The sequence below is a fragment of the Hippocampus zosterae genome, chromosome 9 (assembly GCF_025434085.1).
Source record: "Hippocampus zosterae strain Florida chromosome 9, ASM2543408v3, whole genome shotgun sequence".
Classification (NCBI taxonomy): domain Eukaryota; kingdom Metazoa; phylum Chordata; class Actinopteri; order Syngnathiformes; family Syngnathidae; genus Hippocampus; species Hippocampus zosterae.
The window spans coordinates 20,815,953-20,835,072 of NC_067459.1; the positions used below are offsets into that span (position 1 = coordinate 20,815,953).

Below are 19,120 nucleotides of genomic sequence, written 5' to 3' on the forward strand. Positions count from 1 at the left end.
TAAGGCATTATATGCTATTTGTGAATTATTTTGGCAAAAGAGGATGTGGAGGATTCAGATTTACGACACTGGTATTTTGTCAATAATATCTGAAAGGATACTTTCTCTTTCATGTGCTATAAGCATGTTCTGTTGCTCGAGTTGTTGGATTTTGCTTTCAAAATTATCGTGTTCATCTTTGAGGCGCTTCACCGACTCTTCCTTCTCCTCACTCACCCTAGGGGGGAAAAAAAAGGAGACAATACAGTTTTCAATATTGAAATGAAATGGGAGGAAAATAAAGAGGAAATTTGCTTTTGCGAGAAAGCAAAGGGCATGATGGATTAATACTTAAATTTCCTTGTAACTTAAACACACAGCGGGATCAGTCCCATACAGCAAACTACCTGGCTAGCTCTTCAATCAGGTTTGCAATGCGTCGTTTGTCCTCAGGACAGAGGTCTTTCAAACCGACTTGGCTCTGTGCACTGCTACTTCCAAATATGATCTAGGAAACATAGGTCACTATCACATTCGGTTCACCCGTAGTAATTACAAATAGGACAAAAATAATGACAAAAGCCTTACTTGTGAAACAGGTGGTATCGGATCTAGCATTGGAACAAGGCCGTTCTCAGTGGTTACAGAAGCAAAGGCAAAGGCAGACGCATTTTCCTTAACGTCAGAGCTACATTGATCATTTTGTACAAAGCTTTGGGTCGTGCCGCCTCTCCTTAATGGTGCGTCGATCTTGTAGTCAGCGATGTGTTGGGCTTGCATCTTGGCGTTTTTTTTAATTGAGGTACTTATACCGCTTCGTTTACAAGGGACCACTTTGTCTCCTCCTGCGATTGGAGAAAAACATTTCATATCATAGCATTTACAATAAAAATGTATAAATGTATTTAAGTTTTCCACTAAAACCTGTTTTGTTGCAGAGTGGTGCAATAAAAACACTGCTGCTTGAAATGCTCAGTCATTGTGGCTAATGATCATGCTTACAATGTGGATCAAAACAATCCAGATTAGTCTTTTGAGTATAACCGCACAGTTCTAGCTGTGACTAAAATGTCACGACTAGTTGAGTTTCTCTTGTCAACTTGACTCCCAAATCTGTTCCCTGTGCGACAACAGCAAGCAGTAACACTACAAACTTCAATATTCACTCACGAGTAAAGTATGTAATCGTACAATCCAATCAACACAAGACATTCATTCCAAAAACACTACAATGCTTAGTTTTAAACGACAAAAGCAACATTAATCACTATGACATGGTTATTATTATAAGGTTGTGTTTTGCAGGAGTGTAAAACTGAACTGAATTATAAGGAGAAGTGCTTCTTATATTTTAGCTCTTTATTTTAGAAAAAAGAAAGCACAAGTAAAATCCATACAATATTATAAACACACCGGACGCAGTCCTCTTTCCCTGCAGCGTGGTTTATTAGGTCTTTTCTTTTGATACGTGACTGCTAAATAAGAAGTAGGTTGCTGTTTTGTAAAACACTTCGTCGTGGGGAAATGCTGGATAAGAGCTCAGGTACTGGTAAGCAAATAAATGAATAAATCAGCCTACCACTCTTCGTCCAAAGTATTTCAGATTTGGCATTCCTTTTTCCAGCTGCCGCCATGTTGAAACAACCGCCGCAAGTGACAGGGAACCAAACCCTGCAAAGAAATTGTAGCCCCGCCTCCTAGTGAAATATGAAGATCTGATTGGCAAGTTTTCGAAAAGACGGCTTGCTATTGGCTTACACATTTAGTGTTTTATTCTTTATTTTAATTTTTTCCCCCAAAGTGAACACGCCTCCTGGAGACTGCACAGCAACGCGATGATATTAATTGAAATTAAGAAAGTTTTACATAATGAGCAACTGTCGTGATCAACTTTATGGACTAAGGTGGCATATGTGTAAATGTGAAAATCAAGTGACACCGGAAGGTGGCAGTGATGTTAAACATCATAAACTCACAACGAAGAAGAAGAAATGTTGCCAGCGGCTGGTTGACGTCCTTGGTAACCGATTCAGTCACAACCCAAAGGGGGTGCTCTTTTAGGGACAAATACAAATCTAACTTTATCGATAACACAATGGATGAGACAAAAGAGAGATTGGCGTTTAAATGCGTGCCTGAAAGACTGACGCTCGGCATCACTCGCATCCTTGGTGAGTGTTTTGATGCGGCGTCGGAGCTATAGCAATCTCTGTAACATATAGTTTAGCAAGCAAGGATGTTAACATACATACATCACTGATTGCAAACATTCTGAATCGTGTCCTTTTTTTGAACAGAGAGCATGCCTGGTGTTGTCGATGTGCGGCTTGCAGAGAGGGAGCCTGCAGAAAAAAGGAATCTGCTGTCATGGGAGCAGGTGAAGAAAACGCATTCCAAACCCTGCAACTGTTTATAATCAGATGGCGCATAAATAACAAACCATCTGTTTCCTCCACTCCCCAGAGAAACAATTGTATTTTACCAGAGGACCTGCGAGATTTTTATCTGACAACAGATGGCTTTACACTTACTTGGAACGTCAAACTAGACAGCAAGTGAACCTATGTTTTAATATTCTAACACAGAGTTTCCCAACTATGCAACGAAACGATCCAATTTAGCTTCATTGATCAGAAAATAATTCATTATTTACTGTGAATCATTTCCCTTTAATTACCTACTTTATTGTGACTGGCTGAAGAATTAAGTAACACAAATGATAAATGACAAATTTGCAAATATCTCAATTTTGTGAAATTCATACAACAGTGATACCTCTGTGTTGAGTTAAAGAAAACTCAATTGCACACCAAGTATGTACATTTCTAGTGTTGTCCTTTTGTGATATTTTTCCAATGTAAAATATGCACCTTGGCTCAGTAAAGCTTGGGAAACACTGGAAAACAGAATTTTACGTGTACTGAATTAACGTTATGGTTTACAATGAAAGCAACTATATATTCCCAATGTTTTTTGTGTGTCTCCCTTAGATGAATGTGTTCCCTTAGGATGCATGACAATTAACAGTGTGGGAAGGTTGCAGCCCCTTCTCCAGCCAACACCGGTTTTCTCTCTGCCAAATGCACCCTCACTGGCCGACCTAGACTGGGATGAGAGCAGCGCTGAATGCGGTAGATCATCAATCAAATTGCACACTCACTTGGAGCAGAGGCAACAGTTGCAATGTTGAATTCGCCCAAATAATCATAACAAATTCCTCATTGTCATCTGGCAGGGTTGCCAAACGCTTCCACCCCTCCACATTTTGACTCTCGTAGTCGCATCTTTGAGTTGGATTCATGTGGTGGGAATGGCAAGGTGTGCTTGGCATACAAAAACTCCACCCCAGGTGCACTTGGGAGTTCTTTTGTTTTAAGAAAAATAATAATTTTGGCTCTCACCAAGTAACTTTTTTTTTTCTTTTTACAGGTGTGGTAGCCCAGCAAAGTGAAATTTGGTTTCTGGACCGCTCGCTTTGCTGGCATTTCTTAACCGCAACCTTCTCCTCTTACTACCGCCTCATGATCACTCACCTGGGGCTGCCTGAGTGGCAGTATTCTTTTACACCTTATGGCCCCAGTCCGCAAGCTAAGGTAAAAAATCGTTCTTCTCGAAATACTCTCCATCAGTGAGCCATCTTACAAGTAGTTAATATGCAAGATCAATTGAGGTACGCTTTTATTTTTTGACATTCGCATGAGTGCAGTGATTGTAGATTAAAACTCAAGTACGACAACATTCAAAGAACACACACACACACACACAAATGATTTGCGTTCAAGAATCAAAATGTCACCTGATTTCATTTTCCCATTTGTTTTTGCGTTAAGTCTCTAACACGTGTTTTCTCTTCAGCAGTGGGCATCGCTGTACCAGCCGCTGACCTTCAGAAGTGAGCTCAGCCTGACCGCTTCGGCTGGAGACTTGCACCTCAACAAGTTAGATCCCACAAAGGCGTTTAAAGCCAAAGCTAAGGTGCCCACTCCAAAGAAGAAGCCGTCCACACCGTGCAGCCTAGCGAGCACTGCCAAAAGCCCAGGCAGCAGCGGAAGACCTGGCGTCGCCAAACGATGAAACAACGTCGGCTCGCCGATGATATTTTTTTCGACAGGTTCTCCTGTCAGTATTCTCAGGCAGTAGTGAAGAACTAAATTGTTGGACTGAGGCTCTGTCACGAGTGTCAACGCTCACAGTTTCATTTCAGAGAATCATGAGTGACGCAAGTGCTCGCCGGATTACTTTTTTTGCATATTTATATTTAAAGGCTCAAGTTTTAATTTGTTTTGACTGCCAACTATGAAGTATTGTGAGAATTGAACATCAAAGGTGGCTGCTTTTCCTTGAATGACGTGGATCAACACCTGACATCGTGAACCTCACGGTGTCAGATTTTCAATATTTCAGGCGCCACCGTTCATAAATCTATCGAAAAAGTGAAGTCATCTTTCCTTTAATAAATACTTGCCCCAAGGATTCACGTCGAAGATATCTGATTATTCGCTTGGAAGTGTAATGCCCCCGAGAATGCGGCTGCAAACGTCCGATAAGACTTCTTGGCTCAACTTTAAGGCTCAGGTGGTTTTCAAGCCGTTCCAACATCAAGGTCGTGTTTTCAACGTTTTGCCCTGCTGATTGCCTGAATGAATAATCGATGAGCACGTATTTTTCTCTGCATCAAATTAAAGTTACGATGTTAGTCTCTGAAAGGAGGTAGGATTGTAATACAGTTAAACAAGCAGTTACACCAAAGTTAGACCAGCTACTTTTGAATCAAATATGCAAATTGTAACCGAGTCACCAAGATACATACACGCAAGTCGTCCAATCGGAACAACCTTGGAATGTGTCGACTACAGCTTGACGTGTTCCAAACACCTTAGCAGCTGGGGAACCGTTCACACACGCAATTCAGTGTCGTTTTGTGCCGTCTCCTCTAAGGTTTTAATGGATCCAGCACAATTTTCCGAGCATGGAGGATGGTGAAGTTCCACCAAGAGCTTGTAGAGCCCCCCGCCCAGCACGCCTCCGATCATCGGGGCAATAACGGGCACCCACCACCAACCGTTTCCAGCCCTGCACAGATCAAGACATCGTAAAACAGAAAACTCAACAAGCAAATCGTATTTACAAATTTGAGTCAGACCGTTTTTTTTCTTTATCTTTGGGGACACGAGGCCCTTTTCACAATGTCGGTTGGGCTTTAAATGTGCAGTAGACTTTTATCTTTAATTTGAAGGTATTTACTGTACATCCAAACCAGGCGGACAGTGTTGGGAATATCTTCAAAGTAATGAGGTAGATCAGAGATGGGCAAACTACAGCCCGCGGGCCAAATCCGGCCCCTTGGTCTTTTTAATCCGGCCCGCCGAAGGTTGGGACACAATTAAGGTTCGATGTCAACGACTGCATTCATTTCATTTGGACTTGTAATGACAGGCATTTCAACACCAGGTGGCACAGTTACTTGAAGTTGCAGAGCATAGGGAGGAAGGGGGAGACTATACGGAAGCCCGCAGTAGCGCCAAGTCAAGCAAATCCCGTTCGATACGACAGAATAATGTACTCCTAAAGTCTGAAAAACATGCCAAAAAATGCAAAATACTGCTTTTTAAATAAAGAAATCCAATTAATATTATGTCGAATTTAGTTCACCCTTTTGATCCGGCCCTCCATAATATTTTCTGTTTCACATGTGGCCCTATGCAAAAAATAATTGCCCACCCCTGAGGTAGATTAACAATCACAAATCAAACTTGGACTTTTTAACACTTGGTTGCAAATTCTCTGCAATCATTTAAAGCCTGATATCGAAGCTGCAAAGATGTCACCGTTTTCCCATCAGTTTTGTCTTGCTCACTGACATTCCCATCAGATGACTGACGTGGCGCCAGTTTCGACGAATAAGAGCAAATAATATTGCCGGAAACACTCGCCCAACCAACGGTGATGGCTTTGTTGTGCCAATTTTGCAGAATACGGTGACCCATCAGTGTGCAATTCCTCCCTACCTGAACACGTCAAGCCCCCAGCCGGCAACGGCTGTGAAGAGCCTCGGTCCGAGGTCTCTGGTGGGGTTGATTGCGTAACCGCTGTTGCTGCCCAGAGAAATGCCGATTAAGAGCACCAGGAGACCCACGAGAGTTGACTTGCTGCCTGCTTCAGCCGGTTTGTTTTTCTGGTCGGACAAAGCCATCAGGCACAGCAGAAGCATCGCTGTACCAAATACCTGCCAACACAATAACACAAGAAAGGTCATGAGAATGCCTGTGGATCACTCCACAGGAAAAGTTCAACAAAGCTTTTTTTTTCTGTCAAGGGTGTCTCATAAACTCAATGTTATGCACACTGTACTTGGTCAATGAATCCCCCCAACAAGGAGAGGTAGGGGGCCGGATAGGTGGCAAAGATAGCAGCGGTAGCCTTGGCACCGGTGGCAGTCAGATTCCCTCCACAATAGTCATGTATTGCCTCTGCAAACATAAAATATGCAATCATTTACCAGAATGTCATGTGAGAGGTGGAAGTGGTCAGTATCGATTGTTTTTTTTTGTTTGTTTTTTTTCGTGCATTGTGTCCTCACCATAATACACAGCGTAAACCGACCCCGCGGCTAAAAAGGACCCCAGCAGCTGTGACAAAAAGTAGAGCGGCAGCATCTTCCACGCCAGGCGGCCATACACGCACATGGCGAAGGACACCGCCGCGTTCATGTGAGCGCCTGGTGGAGCCACGGAGCACATTGTGGCACAGATAGCATTTATCTTTACGATGCAAGGATGGGTCCGCTTTTATACCTGAAACTTTGCCTCCGACATGACACCCGAGCGCGACACCTAGCCCAAAACCCAGATTGATGCTTATGTAATGTCCAAATGCTCCTTGTCCAGTCACGACCTGCGCCACTGAGCCGAGGCCAAACACCTGCGCACAAAAACAAGGAGTTCACCGCCAAGCACGTCATGGGTGACGATTAGAGACAGACGAAACATCCGACGGAACAAGTCTTTGCAACGGGCTGGATGCTTAACCGAGCAAAAATCATGAATTAATCCTTTTGGGGCACAGCGGTTACGACAGTGGACAGCTTATAATGTCATCAGGCGTGACAGGGGTTAATTTAAGGGAAAAAAAAATAATAATAATGATAGCGGCCCGGTAGTCCAGTGGTTAGCACGTCGGCTTCACAGTGCAGAGGTACCGGGTTCAATTCCAGCTCCGGCCTCCCTGTGTGGAGTTTGCATGTTCTCCCCGGGCCTGCGTGGGTTTTCTCCGGGTGCTCCGGTTTCCTCCCACGTTCCAGAAACATGCGTGGCAGGCTGATTGAACACTCTAAATTGTCCCTAGGTGTGAGTGTGAGTGCGAATGGTTGTTCGTTTCTGTGTGCCCTGCGATTGGCTGGCAACCGATTCAGGGTGTTCCCCGCCTAATGCCCGATGACAGCTGGGATAGGCTCCAGCACCCCCGGCGACCCTAGTGAGGATCAAGCGGCTCTGAAGATGAATGAATGAATGAATAATAATGATAATAAGGCACAGGTTATTCCTTTGGTGAGTCACATTTGAACCACTCAAAAAAATAAAATAAAAATGACAACTCCGAGTTTGAATGCATTTGAACTTCAAACTCTGAGGCCATGTCAGACGAACAGACTGGAACGAGCGGAAAAAAAGCTCACAGTGAGCTATTCATTCGGGGAACAGGGAGTGTGTAGTCCTGATTCCACAAATCATGCTTCGGTTAAAAGGTAAGCAGTGTCAAAGCGCAAATTGGGAGTACACACAAATGCTGAGGAAACGGGCTGTTGTGGTGACAGTTTATTACGCTGTAGGTTTGCTCCCGAGGCTTCACAATGTGTCTCTTCCAGTTCTAAATATGGAATCGATTACACCGGCGGACAAACATGTGACTCTCGCGACCCTCTCCACGTGGCCCACGGTTTGACCCCTCTTCAGATTGAATCCACAAACACAAACACGTGAGCACAAAACGTGTTTGGGGGGGGGGGGGGGGCGCAAAGAGAATTTGATGAACAAGAACACAGGCGTGATCATATGATATGAAGAAATGATTCCTTACCATCATCACGTATGTGCAAAGAGTTTCGGCAAGTCCCACGCGAACAATTTCATTCCTCAATCGAAAAGATCGGGTGACAAGAGACGCTTTTCCCAGAGAGACCCCTCCATCTGCTGACTGTGCAAAGTCCTTCATTTCCTCTTCTTGGAGTTTGACCTTTTCTCTCATTTGGACTCTTTGTCTTGCAATACTTTTTTTTTTAAACTAAAAGTAGAGTTTCAACACTGAAAGACCCCTTGTTCAGATTTGAAGTACTAACATGCTGTCCAAGTGTGTAGTCCACAAATACAAATGGTAGTTTCTCCAACAGGCATCCCCTGTCCTCTAATCTAATTTTACGCTTCCTTCGTGCTCCTTTCTCGCTCTCTCTCTCTCTCTCTCGCTCTCTTCATTACACATTCCAATTGGGACCCCGTTTTATAGCAGCGACGCAACCGCCCTCCCACCGGATATGCTCAAACCGGCACACAGACAGCTGCGTCCTCCAATCGTTTTGCTTCGTAGGACAGCAATGAGCAAACCGTTATTTGCTTCACATTACTGGACAAGAAACAGCAAGCATTACACTGAAACATTTAAGTGGCTCTGAACGTTTGATGATAGCGCCTTCTAATTTTTGATTTTGTGTGTCAGTATAAAAAGAAATGCTTCTAAAGAGTCACGCTGCAAATTTATGACATCCCTCAAACACAAGACATCAGAAGATTATGGACTTTTTTGTTTTCACTCCACGTGTGATTTGCTTCTCTGTTTTTTTTTCATTGTTGTTTTGTTAGGGGGATGTAGTGACGGCAAAGAGGAGAAATAGGAAGTTGATCAATGTTTGTGATTGACATACCGAGCCTTTCTAGCTTTTGTTCTTCAAGGATGATCAGTGTGGCTCTCACGTGTGGTCGCTTGATTGGCGACCAAAATACGTCTGCACACCCACACTGGCACAAAACTTTAAAAATGTGCCATGCTGCACCGACTTGCGCAGCTCTGCAAAAATACCTAAACTTAGTCTAGCCCACCCCTGCACAGATTTATATCGCGCCTCATGCCAGAATTTCCCTGGGCATGAAGCTAAGTTATTTTTACTGGTAAACCAAACATAAAACAAAGACAATCACATGTAGACTTCACCAAACCACATTGTCCTGTGAAAGTCTGACCTCTTAATGCTAACACATGATGCAGCTGTTAACAACCAGACAGCAAGCAAAATTATTCACATGCATCTACTCTTTATCCTCTGTAAAAAAAAAACTAATATTGTATTGCAGTTTAGTTGCAATCCTCTTTGTCCATTTCATCTTCAAATCTATATGGACTTGGAGAATGTCTGTATTGTACCTTGTGGTGAAGGTATTCTGATTAAACTTTGGTTGTGTCAGTGCGCTGCTCTTTTCTGTTAAGAAATTTCGAATTGCAGTTATGATTTGTAGTTTATTACACTTGGAATATACTGGTCCTGCCGATAAGAGATCGAATTAGGAAAATGTGGCCCCTCAACTCGTAAAATTAGTTTGTCATCTCTGGATTAGACACTAGGGAGCAGCATTGAGTTCAATTTACTGGAGCTTTATTGTGCAACAGCGAGGTCAGAGGTCAGTCCATCCGACAGTTTAAAAAGAGAGAAGGAAAGAAGACTATGACCCAATACTTTGCTGAATAAGTGGCCAGGTAGACATATGAAGACCAGTTTTGCAAACCGACAAAGACTTCTGACCATAACCACTTCTTACCAAACCATCTAGAAAAAATACTTTTTATTTTTACTCTTCAATTACATTTTATAGCCCGTGCTTTATGTGAATTATTATTTGAATGAGTACTTTTGCCAAAGTGTTTTTTTAACACAAGTAACTGCATATGTACTGAAGTACAGATTAGGAATACTTTTTTTTGTCTTTGTATTTATGTTAATTGGTTCATTAAAACTTGTACTTTGCAATCGGTAGGTTGGAATTTAGCTTCTTGTATTAATTAGAAAATGTTTTATTGTGGAGGGGAGCTGTCCATTTCCTTATGGCCCTCCTTGAACACAGGTCATTTTATTTCTCTATAAAGTGGAATAAAGACCCAACACCACATCGTCTTTTCTGCAGTTTATCACAACACAATATGAATAAATTCAGGTTTCTGAGAGTTTCGCATTTCGTCAGGACGCAAAGGAAAAATACAGACTCCCGTTTATATAGGAATAATATGCTAATGAGAGGCGAGCGGACCCAATAGTACTCATAGTAAGGCTAAATTCCTCAACAGTTTCCAAACTTTGGACATCTTTTACTACTCGTTTCTCCTGGCTCTTGTTTATTGCTTTGTGAGTTTGAAGTAACAGTCTTGTGTGGAAAATGAAGCACAACACAATCCTGCGATACAGCAAATAAACTGCATGAATACTATATTTTTTAATTGATTATGCGCTGAATCCACCAAAAAATAAAACGCAATACAGCAAGGAACAACCGTATGAGCTCATTTAACTTTTTTTTCTGAAATGACAATCATTTCACAGCATTAGCAAGTGTAGGGGAACACCTTGTTTTGCTAGCTCTCAGTACAAGCCCTTCGGTTTTATTTAGTTTTATTTTTTCATTGTATGTACCAAGTTAACAAAAAATAAACAAAAGTAATTCATTTTTACTTTTACGCTCAAATTTCAGACAATACAGGTCTATTTTTTACTTGTATTTGTACTTAAGCCGGTGTTTGAGATCTCCTCCGTGTATCCGACTATTTATTTCTTTTTAGCACAAGTACGACTACTTAAGTGCAGCGTGTGACTACTTTTGCCCTCCCAAAACTGTAATTGTGACTATTACAACTCAGATGGCTTGTTCTTGGAATTTGAAAAGACCGAAGGCTCATCTCGTGGTGTTAAATGCTACCGAGGTGATGAACAAATCAGGTAGTCAGAGTGGCATGTTGACGGCCACTAAACAAACGTTTGGCCGAACAGGTTCCACGGGTGACGCATAACAGAAAGGACGACCCGGCGCAGATGTTGAAAGATAATGAAGCAAATGATGTGCATTACCAGAAACGCTTGCAAACGAACCACATCGAGCGTCAAAAGCTTCAACGGAACTATTACGATAGCCTCGATGAATCAGTAACTACATATGGTCACATGGTAATGAGCTCGGTGATCACTCCTACTTACCGTGATCCGGTTCACATCGTCACGTCAAACTTGGAGCTTCAGAAGTCATCTCTTTGTGTTTCTCCCCAAGAACGCTGGCAGTACCATGGACTGGCTGGATGTGATCGCTCACCCGCTGTGGATGGTCACCACGCTGCTGTTGTGGATGGTGGTGCGCCGGCAGCGGAGAGGGACGTGGGACCCGCGAGCCTGCCCCACGCAGCTCAAAGGGAAGACGGCGATTGTGACTGGAGGCAATTCAGGTCTGCTTCGGTCTTGTACGATATTTTCGTTTGAGCTAAGTGCAAATATTTTGTCTTTCGCACCCCGTGAATAAAAAGTTGACAATCGTGTCAACAAACTTTCTGTTGCGAAAGCCAAAATTTTAGATACCAGTTCGATATACAGTATTTACAAATGCAGATGGGATTATTTTTGGGCTTTGTACCTTAATGGGCTGATGTGAGGCATTCATAAAGGTACATGATCATGGTTTTTGCCACTTCAAAACAATTATATATGTGTCCCATGTGTGGTAAATGCATGGATCGACATTTTGATATTATTCTTTGACATTAGGTAGACAGCCAGATTGTTCAAATATTGTCGACATTATCGTTGGATATTGCCGCATATATTTGGGTACCCTTGTTTCAACATCTAAGCGCGTCTCGATGAATTTGAGTATTGGAAATTGAATAGTTGAACCCACTTCACGATCTTGAGAAATTCCAAAATTCCATAAGAAACAATCACGCTCATTGTTGATATGAATGGAATTTAGAAAACGTTCCCTATTTGAACTGACCTATTTAAATAAATGAACACTTGTACGATATTCTAGTAGTTTAATATTGTTATTTATTGAGATGCGCTAGTATCTAGATACTTCTGGACTCGTGCGTGTGTGTCATACTGTATTGTCATATAATATAACTAGCTGGTGTGCCGCCCTAGTTCCTGCGGAAGGCTGGTAAGGTGGGCTTCGGCCCACAAAAGTGTTGTTGCTTGGTTCAACTTTTTGTTCATCTTCATTGCTTCTCGCGAAAATAAAGAGATATTTAGCTCTACTAAATAACTATCAATTTCATTGCAATGCTTGTGGGTAGACAACATTTTTTCGCTAAGATGCCCGCGCGATCGTAGTGAGCCACTGCCTGAGCGGCGCAGTGGCGGCGCGCAGCGGCGCGGTGAAGTAGGTACGTTTTGAAAAGGGACAGACGGAAGGACAGACCGCGTGCGGGAGGACGCGCAATATATATATAGATAGCTACAGATCGTCACTGTCCAAATCTTTTTCTTTTTTTTCGTTTCACAATTCGCTGACCATGTTCTGTCTCCACTTGAAAAATTAGCATCTTCCCACGCTTTGCGGAAGCCATTGGACATCATTGTCACATCCACTGAAGGCCTGGACGTTTTTTTTTTTTATGACAATAACAAATGCAAGTAGTCAGGTTAGATACATTTGAGCAGATTTGCAAGCATTTTGTTTTTGTTTTTTTACAGTCAGCTGAACTCGCGGTCTTTGATTGCAGCAATGACAGCGTAACCAGATCGTGATTGTTGGAGTGGTAGTGCAGCTGCTCTCCTGCATACATCAGTCTAATGATTAACTATTATACTATATGGTAGCTCGAAGAACTATCCTAACGTGAAAGCTTGAATTCTTTCAATCAGACTGCAGTGTTTGCTTGGGTTTTAGTTTTTTTTTTTTTTTTTGCCAGTTAATTGAAAGACAATTTCTGAACAAGTCCTTACCCGTGGTTCTCCCAGCAAATCAAAAACAACAAATGGTCACGGAAAGCAGAATGTCTCATTTCTCGACGACTGTTGTCATGTGCTCATGTCACTTATCTGGTGGGCAAAATCATTTTCAGTTGTTGCGAAAGAATTTCCAGGCGGTTGTTCGATGGTATCAGCATGTTTACGGTGTTTGTATTCTGCAATGGAAGGTCCTATTGATTTTTTTTTAAACACTGATGTTAAACCCGCTATCGTGACGTTTTGAACAGATGTCGTTGAATGCAGTCATGTTTAAAGTTAGCATCAACGCCGTTGTTAAAACACCGTCGACAAATTGACCCTTCGAAAATAATAATTTGCCGATTGTACCGCGCTGCTGGTTTTTCTCTTCCCTCTGCTGCTTGCTCTTAGGGATCGGAAAGTTCATCGCCATGGACTTTGCTCGCCGGGGTGCCCGGGTTATTCTGGCTTGTCGAAGTGTGTCCCGTGGCGCAGCGGCAGCTCAAGAAATCCAAGCGCATACGGGAAACCCCGACGTGCACGTGCGTCAGGTGGATCTTTCTTCTCTGGATTCTGTCAGAGAGTTTACTGAGAAGATTCTGGAGGAGGAACGTGCTCTTCACATCCTCGTCAACAATGCTGCGGTGTCAGGTGCAAAACGTCACCCATGAAGTTAAGATTGGTCGTCTTATGGCGACCACGTTTGAAGATTGAGCCCGAGAATGTGTGTGTGTCTGAATGCATTGATTGCAGTGGAATTTTTTGGGATGAAATTAATAGTTGGGGTGGGACCAACGTTGCATAAGCCAAATGCACTCTGTCTTTGAATCAGATGTGCTGTTTTGGAATTTCCTCTTTAACTTGCAGTATTATAAATAGACTGGGAGCACACCCATCCTTTTTGGAAAAAAAAAAAATCAAACGGAAATAAATCTCATCTGGGTACAATTCAGCGACACAAAACAAAGGATAGGTCTTTTTTTTTGTAGAGGTTCGTTTTTAACTCTGTGTTTACAATTTGGGAGCATAAGGGAAAAAAAACGCTTTTGGTTGCAGGTACAAGCCCCATCTAATGTGTCTCACTTTTTTTTTTCCCATTAGGTTTACCCCGGGAGATTACCAAAGATGGGTTTGATGTTTCTTTTGCAACCAATCATTTGGGACCTTTCCTTCTCACCAACCAGCTCCTTGGTAGGATTCCAGAACTCATTCGAATGTGTATCAAAAGTTTTGGTAGAATGCTGGTAAACGTGAGGCGGCCCGGTAGTCCAGTGGTTAGCACGTCGGCTTCACAGTGCAGAGGTACCGGGTTCGATTCCAGCTCCGGCCTCCCTGTGTGGAGTTTGCATGTTCTCCCCGGGCCTGCGTGGGTTTTCTCCGGGTGCTCCGGTTTCCTCCCACATTCCAAAATCATGCGTGGCAGGCTGATTCATTCGAGTGTTCAATCAGCCTGCCATGCATATTTTTGGAATGTGGGAGGAAACCGGAGCACCCGGAGAAAACCCACGCAGGCCCGGGGAGAACATGCAAACTCCACACAGGGAGGCCGGAGCTGGAATTGAACCCGGTACCTCTCCAAATTGTCCCTAGGTGTGAGTGTGAGTGCGAATGGTTGTTCGTTTCTGTGTGCCCTGCGATTGGCTGGCAACCGATTCAGGGTGTACCCCGCCTACTGCCCGAAGACAGCTGGGATAGGCTCCAGCACCCCCCGCGACCCTAGTGAGGATCAAGCGGCTCGGAAGATGAATGAATGAATGAATGGTAAACGTGAATGTTGCGCAACTGTCAAGTGAGGGTCTTTGCCATGCCAGTTATTTCTCTTCCACCATCTGACCTGACAAAACCTGACCAAATTTGCACCCCCGCCCCCCCCCCAAAAAAAATTGCCCCCCACCTCTTTCTTTCAGACCTGATCAAAAGTTCCGCCCCAGCACGCATTGTCACTGTCAGTTCCGTCAACCACAAAAAGGGTGAAGTGGACTTCTCTCATTTTCGTGGGGAAAATGTCACTTACAACCTCGATCGAGTTTACAACCACACCAAGTTGCACAACATCATCTGCACAAACGAGTTAGCGAGGAGGCTTCAAGGATCAGGTAAGGCTCGAATGACTTTCAACTCCATTTGTTACCGTGACCAATTTTCACAGTTTTGCTGGCACGCACGTGCGTGTGCCAAATGTGGATGCAGGCGTCACGGCCAACTCGGTCCATCCTGGTATCGTCATGACGGGAATGATGAGGCACTACCCCTTCAGGATTCGTTTTATCTTCTGCCTCATTGGACAGTTCTTTTTCAAGGTGAGTGCGTCATTCACGTTACTTGTGTTCAAATTTCATAGCGAATGCATGAAGCCGCTCTCACGAGTCAGTTGTGTCTACTCCCACGACGGCGCAGAGGGCCCTCCCCATTTATTTTAATGCTTCTTAACCTCCAACTGGCTGGAGTTGTTATTTGACCGTCCTTTCCACATCTCCTCAGTCTGCAGAAGAAGGGGCAGTCAGCACCATCTACTGCGCCGTGTCAGAGGAAGCCGAAGGCATCAGCGGAAAGTATTTTGACAGCGACTGCTCCATTGTCCTCCCCGCCCCCTTGGCCCGAGACGCGGCCCTGGCAGTCAAGGACTTTGAGATTTGCGAAAGACTGACATCGAAGCTGTGAAACAATGTTCCTCCTGATAACAGAAAGGAGGTCCAATTGCCCTACCCGTGATGTTGTTAAAGCGGCTGCCCTGACTTTTTTAACCTCAGGTTGTGATTAATGCAAGATAGAACACTGCCATGTTTACAAATTGAGCCGAGTGTCTCTATCTTAATTAAATGTCGTCTGCCTTGTATGTTGCCTTTTTTTTGTTTGTTTAATAACTGACGGATATTGGCAGGGGTTTTGGAAACTGAGCGACATGACCTCTCAAATCACCTTTTTGATGTTATTCTTCACGATTCATCATATTATTCATCGTGTTTATGCTTCCTATTCTTTTAATTAGATTAGTAGCGGTAAAGACACGCCTCCCTGAATTTTCTGAAAAGCATTTTTTTTTTATTTGAATTACTAGCAGTGGTTAGTGTTCAAACTTGTACGACCAGTACTTGCTTCTAAGATTAAAAAGAAAACTCACATTTTTCATGTCAACATGTCTTTACCGTTCTGGGTCCCCAAACAATGTTTTCATGATTTGCAAAAAAGGGAGACATTGCTCAATATGTCTTTTCCATGAAAACTAGCGCAGAACACGTTTTATTGTCTTTGCAGGTCCTTTCTGTGGTTCTTTTGCCAATGTGCTTTTTTTTCCCCACTCATGATGCCTTTATTTTTATTGTCACAATCGCGAGCCTCTTGATGTTGTTGCAATACATCAGAGGGATCCGTGAGCCAACGTGCCGGTGGATGCGGCAGCCGTTTTGCAGTCACGTAGTAGCGTCACAGATGGTGTTTATTTCTGCGATATGTTTTTTTTGTTACGACGACTGGTTAAAGACTTGGAACGATTTTTCTGAAAGTGTTTGTTTTTGCAGCGGTGTAAAAATGTGTATCTCAGTGGTCATTTACTCTGAAATTGTGAGATTGATGCACGGTGAGACGTATTCTAAAAGATGGCTTTTCTTGAATAAAAGCTATTTCGAGTTTGCTTAGCGATTACAGGTATTAACTAGGTATTACAGTTATGTGGTCAGGTGTTCCAAGTATCATGCTTTCGGGGTGTTACATCGCTCGGTTAAGTTTAGACTTTAAATTCACTGTTCATTTTGATTTCTTATTGAATAAAGTTGACCTTTATCAATAATATTATGCTCTTTTTTTTTCTTTCCCCATAGAAGTTGAAGAAATCTTATTCTGGTCTTGGGGGCATCAGATCAGTGACGGCTAGATTGTAACGCCGTCGTCAACATTTAGCACTTTCTGGTGCTATTTCGTAAATGCGGCATTTGTCGCTTTGACGACACGTCTCGAGGGCAACGAGTCGCTCGGCAACAATACGTTTTGGTGTAGAAAATACAACGAGGGCTCCTTTAAGTGAAACAATAATTTCCCTTTATTGACCGATATCTTGAAACACAAGAAAATATAAGAGCAGCCCATCTTTCATGAATTCATTTCTTCTTCTGTTCTCCAGCACGCTACTTGGCTGTAAAGACAAAGAATGTGAGAGACTCCAATTATGATCTTTTTTCTTTTAACCCCCCCCCCCCCTGACTGTTAGTCATCATTTAAAGGTCACTTATCCACAAAGGTCAAAAAGCTTTTAGTCCCGAGAGCAGTTTAGTACCTTTCTGTTGCTCGTCCACAATTTCATGGATGAGCTCCTCAAGCACAGGAGCGACATGGTCCAGCTGTTTGGGGGAAAGACGCACGGTGATATCCACTGTTTTTTCCTGTACACACACACACACGCACAGAAAATGAACATGTATTATGCAACACGACGACGGTGGCAATAGTGCGTGCGTTCATGTGCGTGCACACGCACGGGATTTCCACCATGCTCAGCTTGAGGAAGCTGTTGGACAGAAATGTCTTCCAAGTGGCCGTCCTCCGACCGAGGCTCCATGTCCTTTCTACCCTCTCGCTCCTGGAGAGTAGACAGCCAAGCACAAAGTCAACAGGGAGATTTTTTTTCCCCCCACATCGGATTGTATATGAAAGAAAAACCGAAAGTGGTCTCAGGGGGGGGGAAAAATAACGTGAATCTGAACAAAGTTGCTTTGGACAAAGTTTCATTTAAATTGTGGTTCAACAGAAACGAGCCCGGACAAAAAAACATCTACACCATCCATCCATCCGTCTTCTACCGCTTATCCGGGGCCAGGTCGTGGGGGCAACAGCTTCAGCAGGGAAGCCCAGACTTCCCTCTCCCTAGCTACTTCTTCCAGCTCTCCCCAGGGGATCCCGAGGCGTTCCCAGGCCAGCTGGGTGACATAGTCTCTCCAGCGTGTCCTGGGTCTTCCTCGGGGTCTCCTCCCGGTGGGACATGCCCGGAACACCTCACCAGGGAGGCGTTCAGGAGGCATCCGAATCAGATGCCCAAGCCACCTCATCTGGCTCCTCTCGATGTGGAGGAGAAGCGGCTCGACTCGGAGCCCCTCCCGGATGACCGAGCTTCTCACCTTATCTCTAAGGGAGAGCCCGGACACCCTGCGGAGAAAACTCATTTCGGCCGCTTGTATCCGGGATCTCGTTCTTTCGGTCACGACCCATAGCTCGTGACCATAGGTGAGGGTTGGAACGTAGATCGACCGGTAAATTGAGAGCTTCGCCCTTTGGCTCAGCTCCTTCTTCACCACGACCACCGATACAACGTCCGCACAAAAAATATACACAGTATATATATATTGTTGCAGGGCCATTTGAAGCCATCACTGCCATCGCGATTTTTGTAGCTTTCAAAATTTTCTGGTGTTTCTGGCCACTCTTCATGAGTCAACCGCTTCCGTCCTAGGTTCGGTGACTGTTTTCTCCAAATGTCATATTTGCACTGCATCCACGGATAATTTGTCAATATTTTGTACAATTTAAGACGACTTAACACTGGCCAATACAACCCAATTTTCTTACTTTCATCAGCATCATTTCCTTTGGGCTGAAGAAGGTGATGTGTCCTTGTGTCCTCTCAACCAGCAGCGCCACAAGGCAGGCCAGCACCACGCAGACGGCCACAGCTCCACGCATGCTCATTCTCTTCCGTGCCGGACAAACGTTCAATGTAGGCTGTGAAAAGTATTTAATTTACCGCATGGTGTGTTCATGTCTGCGTACATGTATGTAATGTCATACTGACATGTCGTTTTGCAAATGCAGATTGACAAATGTGCGCGTGGGAGTGCATGAGAGTGACAAGACTGAGATAAGTTCCTGCGGCAATCTAGACAGGACAGCTTTACACACACAATTTGTACATTGTGCAAATGAACAGAAGAGAAAAAGACAAAATGTTACATGCTCACCAGTCGTTTGAATCTTGGATGAGATGGTCCCGGATGAGAAGAGAGTCTCCTGTCTGAATGAGAACTTGTCCCCGTCCACCTTTATATCAAGGCGCTCCTGATGCCCCAGCTTTTTTACTGTCCACCCTCACATCCGCTCCTCAACAGGCTCCTTCACAAGCATTCTCATCCAGGCTCCTGGAAACGCAGATATCACACATGTATTCGGCTTTTTTTTTTTTAATCAGTGTACATTCTGTATATG

At 43.7% G+C, this 19,120-nt stretch overlaps 5 protein-coding genes across 8 annotated transcripts in view; 2 read left to right on the forward strand and 3 right to left on the reverse strand.

Moving 5' to 3' along the window:
- Nucleotides 1-1,964, reverse strand: part of kiaa1328 (KIAA1328 ortholog) — a 17,197-nt gene extending 15,233 nt beyond the window's left edge. Inside the window, exons 1-4 of the mRNA XM_052076729.1 lie at nt 1,559-1,964; nt 568-824; nt 387-487; nt 102-217 (exon numbers count right to left, since the gene is read on the reverse strand). Coding sequence (XP_051932689.1) covers nt 102-217; nt 387-487; nt 568-824; nt 1,559-1,613 — 529 coding nt within the window. The 5' untranslated portion in view covers nt 1,614-1,964. The remainder of the gene's footprint in view (nt 1-101; nt 218-386; nt 488-567; nt 825-1,558) is intronic.
- Nucleotides 1,964-4,452, forward strand: tpgs2 (tubulin polyglutamylase complex subunit 2). 2 transcript variants are annotated; one of them, XM_052076747.1, is made up of 7 exons: nt 1,964-2,150; nt 2,277-2,356; nt 2,443-2,530; nt 2,970-3,110; nt 3,215-3,328; nt 3,409-3,572; nt 3,835-4,452. In XM_052076747.1, exons 1-7 carry the CDS (start codon nt 2,075-2,077, stop codon nt 4,051-4,053), a joined length of 882 nt encoding a protein of 293 aa, XP_051932707.1. In that variant the 5' UTR covers nt 1,964-2,074; the 3' UTR covers nt 4,054-4,452. The 2 variants fall into 2 exon arrangements, with proteins under 2 accessions (XP_051932707.1, XP_051932708.1); XM_052076748.1 differs by having other exon boundaries at nt 3,838-4,452.
- Nucleotides 3,641-11,333, reverse strand: aqp7 (aquaporin 7). Of its 3 annotated transcripts, none has more exons than XM_052076745.1 (6): nt 11,207-11,333; nt 6,774-6,900; nt 6,560-6,697; nt 6,331-6,449; nt 5,988-6,205; nt 3,641-5,052 (listed from the first exon to the last, which is right to left on the reverse strand). In XM_052076745.1, the coding sequence occupies exons 3-6, from the start codon at nt 6,687-6,689 to the stop codon at nt 4,875-4,877; spliced, it is 645 nt and encodes a 214-aa protein (XP_051932705.1). In that variant the 5' UTR covers nt 6,690-6,697; nt 6,774-6,900; nt 11,207-11,333; the 3' UTR covers nt 3,641-4,874. The 3 variants fall into 3 exon arrangements, with proteins under 3 accessions (XP_051932705.1, XP_051932703.1, XP_051932704.1); XM_052076743.1 differs by lacking the exon at nt 11,207-11,333 and adding an exon at nt 8,056-8,500; XM_052076744.1 differs by lacking the exons at nt 6,560-6,697; nt 11,207-11,333 and adding an exon at nt 8,056-8,504.
- On the forward strand, nt 10,961-16,566 carry zgc:64106 (uncharacterized protein LOC393348 homolog). The gene is made up of 7 exons (XM_052076740.1): nt 10,961-11,176; nt 11,277-11,448; nt 13,343-13,582; nt 14,033-14,122; nt 14,839-15,027; nt 15,122-15,231; nt 15,413-16,566. Exons 1-7 carry the CDS (start codon nt 11,045-11,047, stop codon nt 15,590-15,592), a joined length of 1,113 nt encoding a protein of 370 aa, XP_051932700.1. The 5' UTR covers nt 10,961-11,044; the 3' UTR covers nt 15,593-16,566.
- A 383-nt stretch (nt 16,567-16,949) lies between these two features.
- On the reverse strand, nt 16,950-18,607 carry mlnl (motilin-like). Its single transcript, XM_052076756.1, has 4 exons — nt 18,488-18,607; nt 17,403-17,504; nt 17,202-17,307; nt 16,950-17,060 (listed from the first exon to the last, which is right to left on the reverse strand). Exons 1-4 carry the CDS (start codon nt 18,605-18,607, stop codon nt 17,053-17,055), a joined length of 336 nt encoding a protein of 111 aa, XP_051932716.1. The 3' UTR covers nt 16,950-17,052.
- Nucleotides 18,608-19,120: the final 513 nt, after the last annotated feature.

What these genes read in the sequence shown, in the direction of transcription:
- tpgs2 (XM_052076747.1), top strand. Translation starts at nt 2,075, where the DNA reads ATGGATGAGACAAAAGAGAGATTGGCGTTTAAATGCGTGCCTGAAAGA. An exon ending in ATCTGCTGTCATGGGAGCAG is followed by an intron (nt 2,357 to 2,442) that starts GTGAAGAAAACG and finishes TCCACTCCCCAG; the next exon opens with AGAAACAATTGTATTTTACC. An exon ending in GCCCCAGTCCGCAAGCTAAG is followed by an intron (nt 3,573 to 3,834) that starts GTAAAAAATCGT and finishes TTTTCTCTTCAG; the next exon opens with CAGTGGGCATCGCTGTACCA.
- aqp7 (XM_052076743.1), bottom strand. Translation starts at nt 8,223, where the DNA reads ATGAGAGAAAAGGTCAAACTCCAAGAAGAGGAAATGAAGGACTTTGCA. An exon ending in TTTGCACATACGTGATGATG is followed by an intron (nt 6,901 to 8,055) that starts GTAAGGAATCAT and finishes TTTTGTGCGCAG; the next exon opens with GTGTTTGGCCTCGGCTCAGT. An exon ending in GGTTTACGCTGTGTATTATG is followed by an intron (nt 6,450 to 6,559) that starts GTGAGGACACAA and finishes TTATGTTTGCAG; the next exon opens with AGGCAATACATGACTATTGT.
- zgc:64106 (XM_052076740.1), top strand. Translation starts at nt 11,045, where the DNA reads ATGTTGAAAGATAATGAAGCAAATGATGTGCATTACCAGAAACGCTTG. An exon ending in CAACAATGCTGCGGTGTCAG is followed by an intron (nt 13,583 to 14,032) that starts GTGCAAAACGTC and finishes TTTTCCCATTAG; the next exon opens with GTTTACCCCGGGAGATTACC. An exon ending in TCTCACCAACCAGCTCCTTG is followed by an intron (nt 14,123 to 14,838) that starts GTAGGATTCCAG and finishes TCTTTCTTTCAG; the next exon opens with ACCTGATCAAAAGTTCCGCC.
- mlnl (XM_052076756.1), bottom strand. Translation starts at nt 18,607, where the DNA reads ATGAGCATGCGTGGAGCTGTGGCCGTCTGCGTGGTGCTGGCCTGCCTT. An exon ending in AGGAAATGATGCTGATGAAA is followed by an intron (nt 17,505 to 18,487) that starts GTAAGAAAATTG and finishes TCTACTCTCCAG; the next exon opens with GAGCGAGAGGGTAGAAAGGA. An exon ending in CTGAGCATGGTGGAAATCCC is followed by an intron (nt 17,308 to 17,402) that starts GTGCGTGTGCAC and finishes GTGTGTGTACAG; the next exon opens with GAAAAAACAGTGGATATCAC.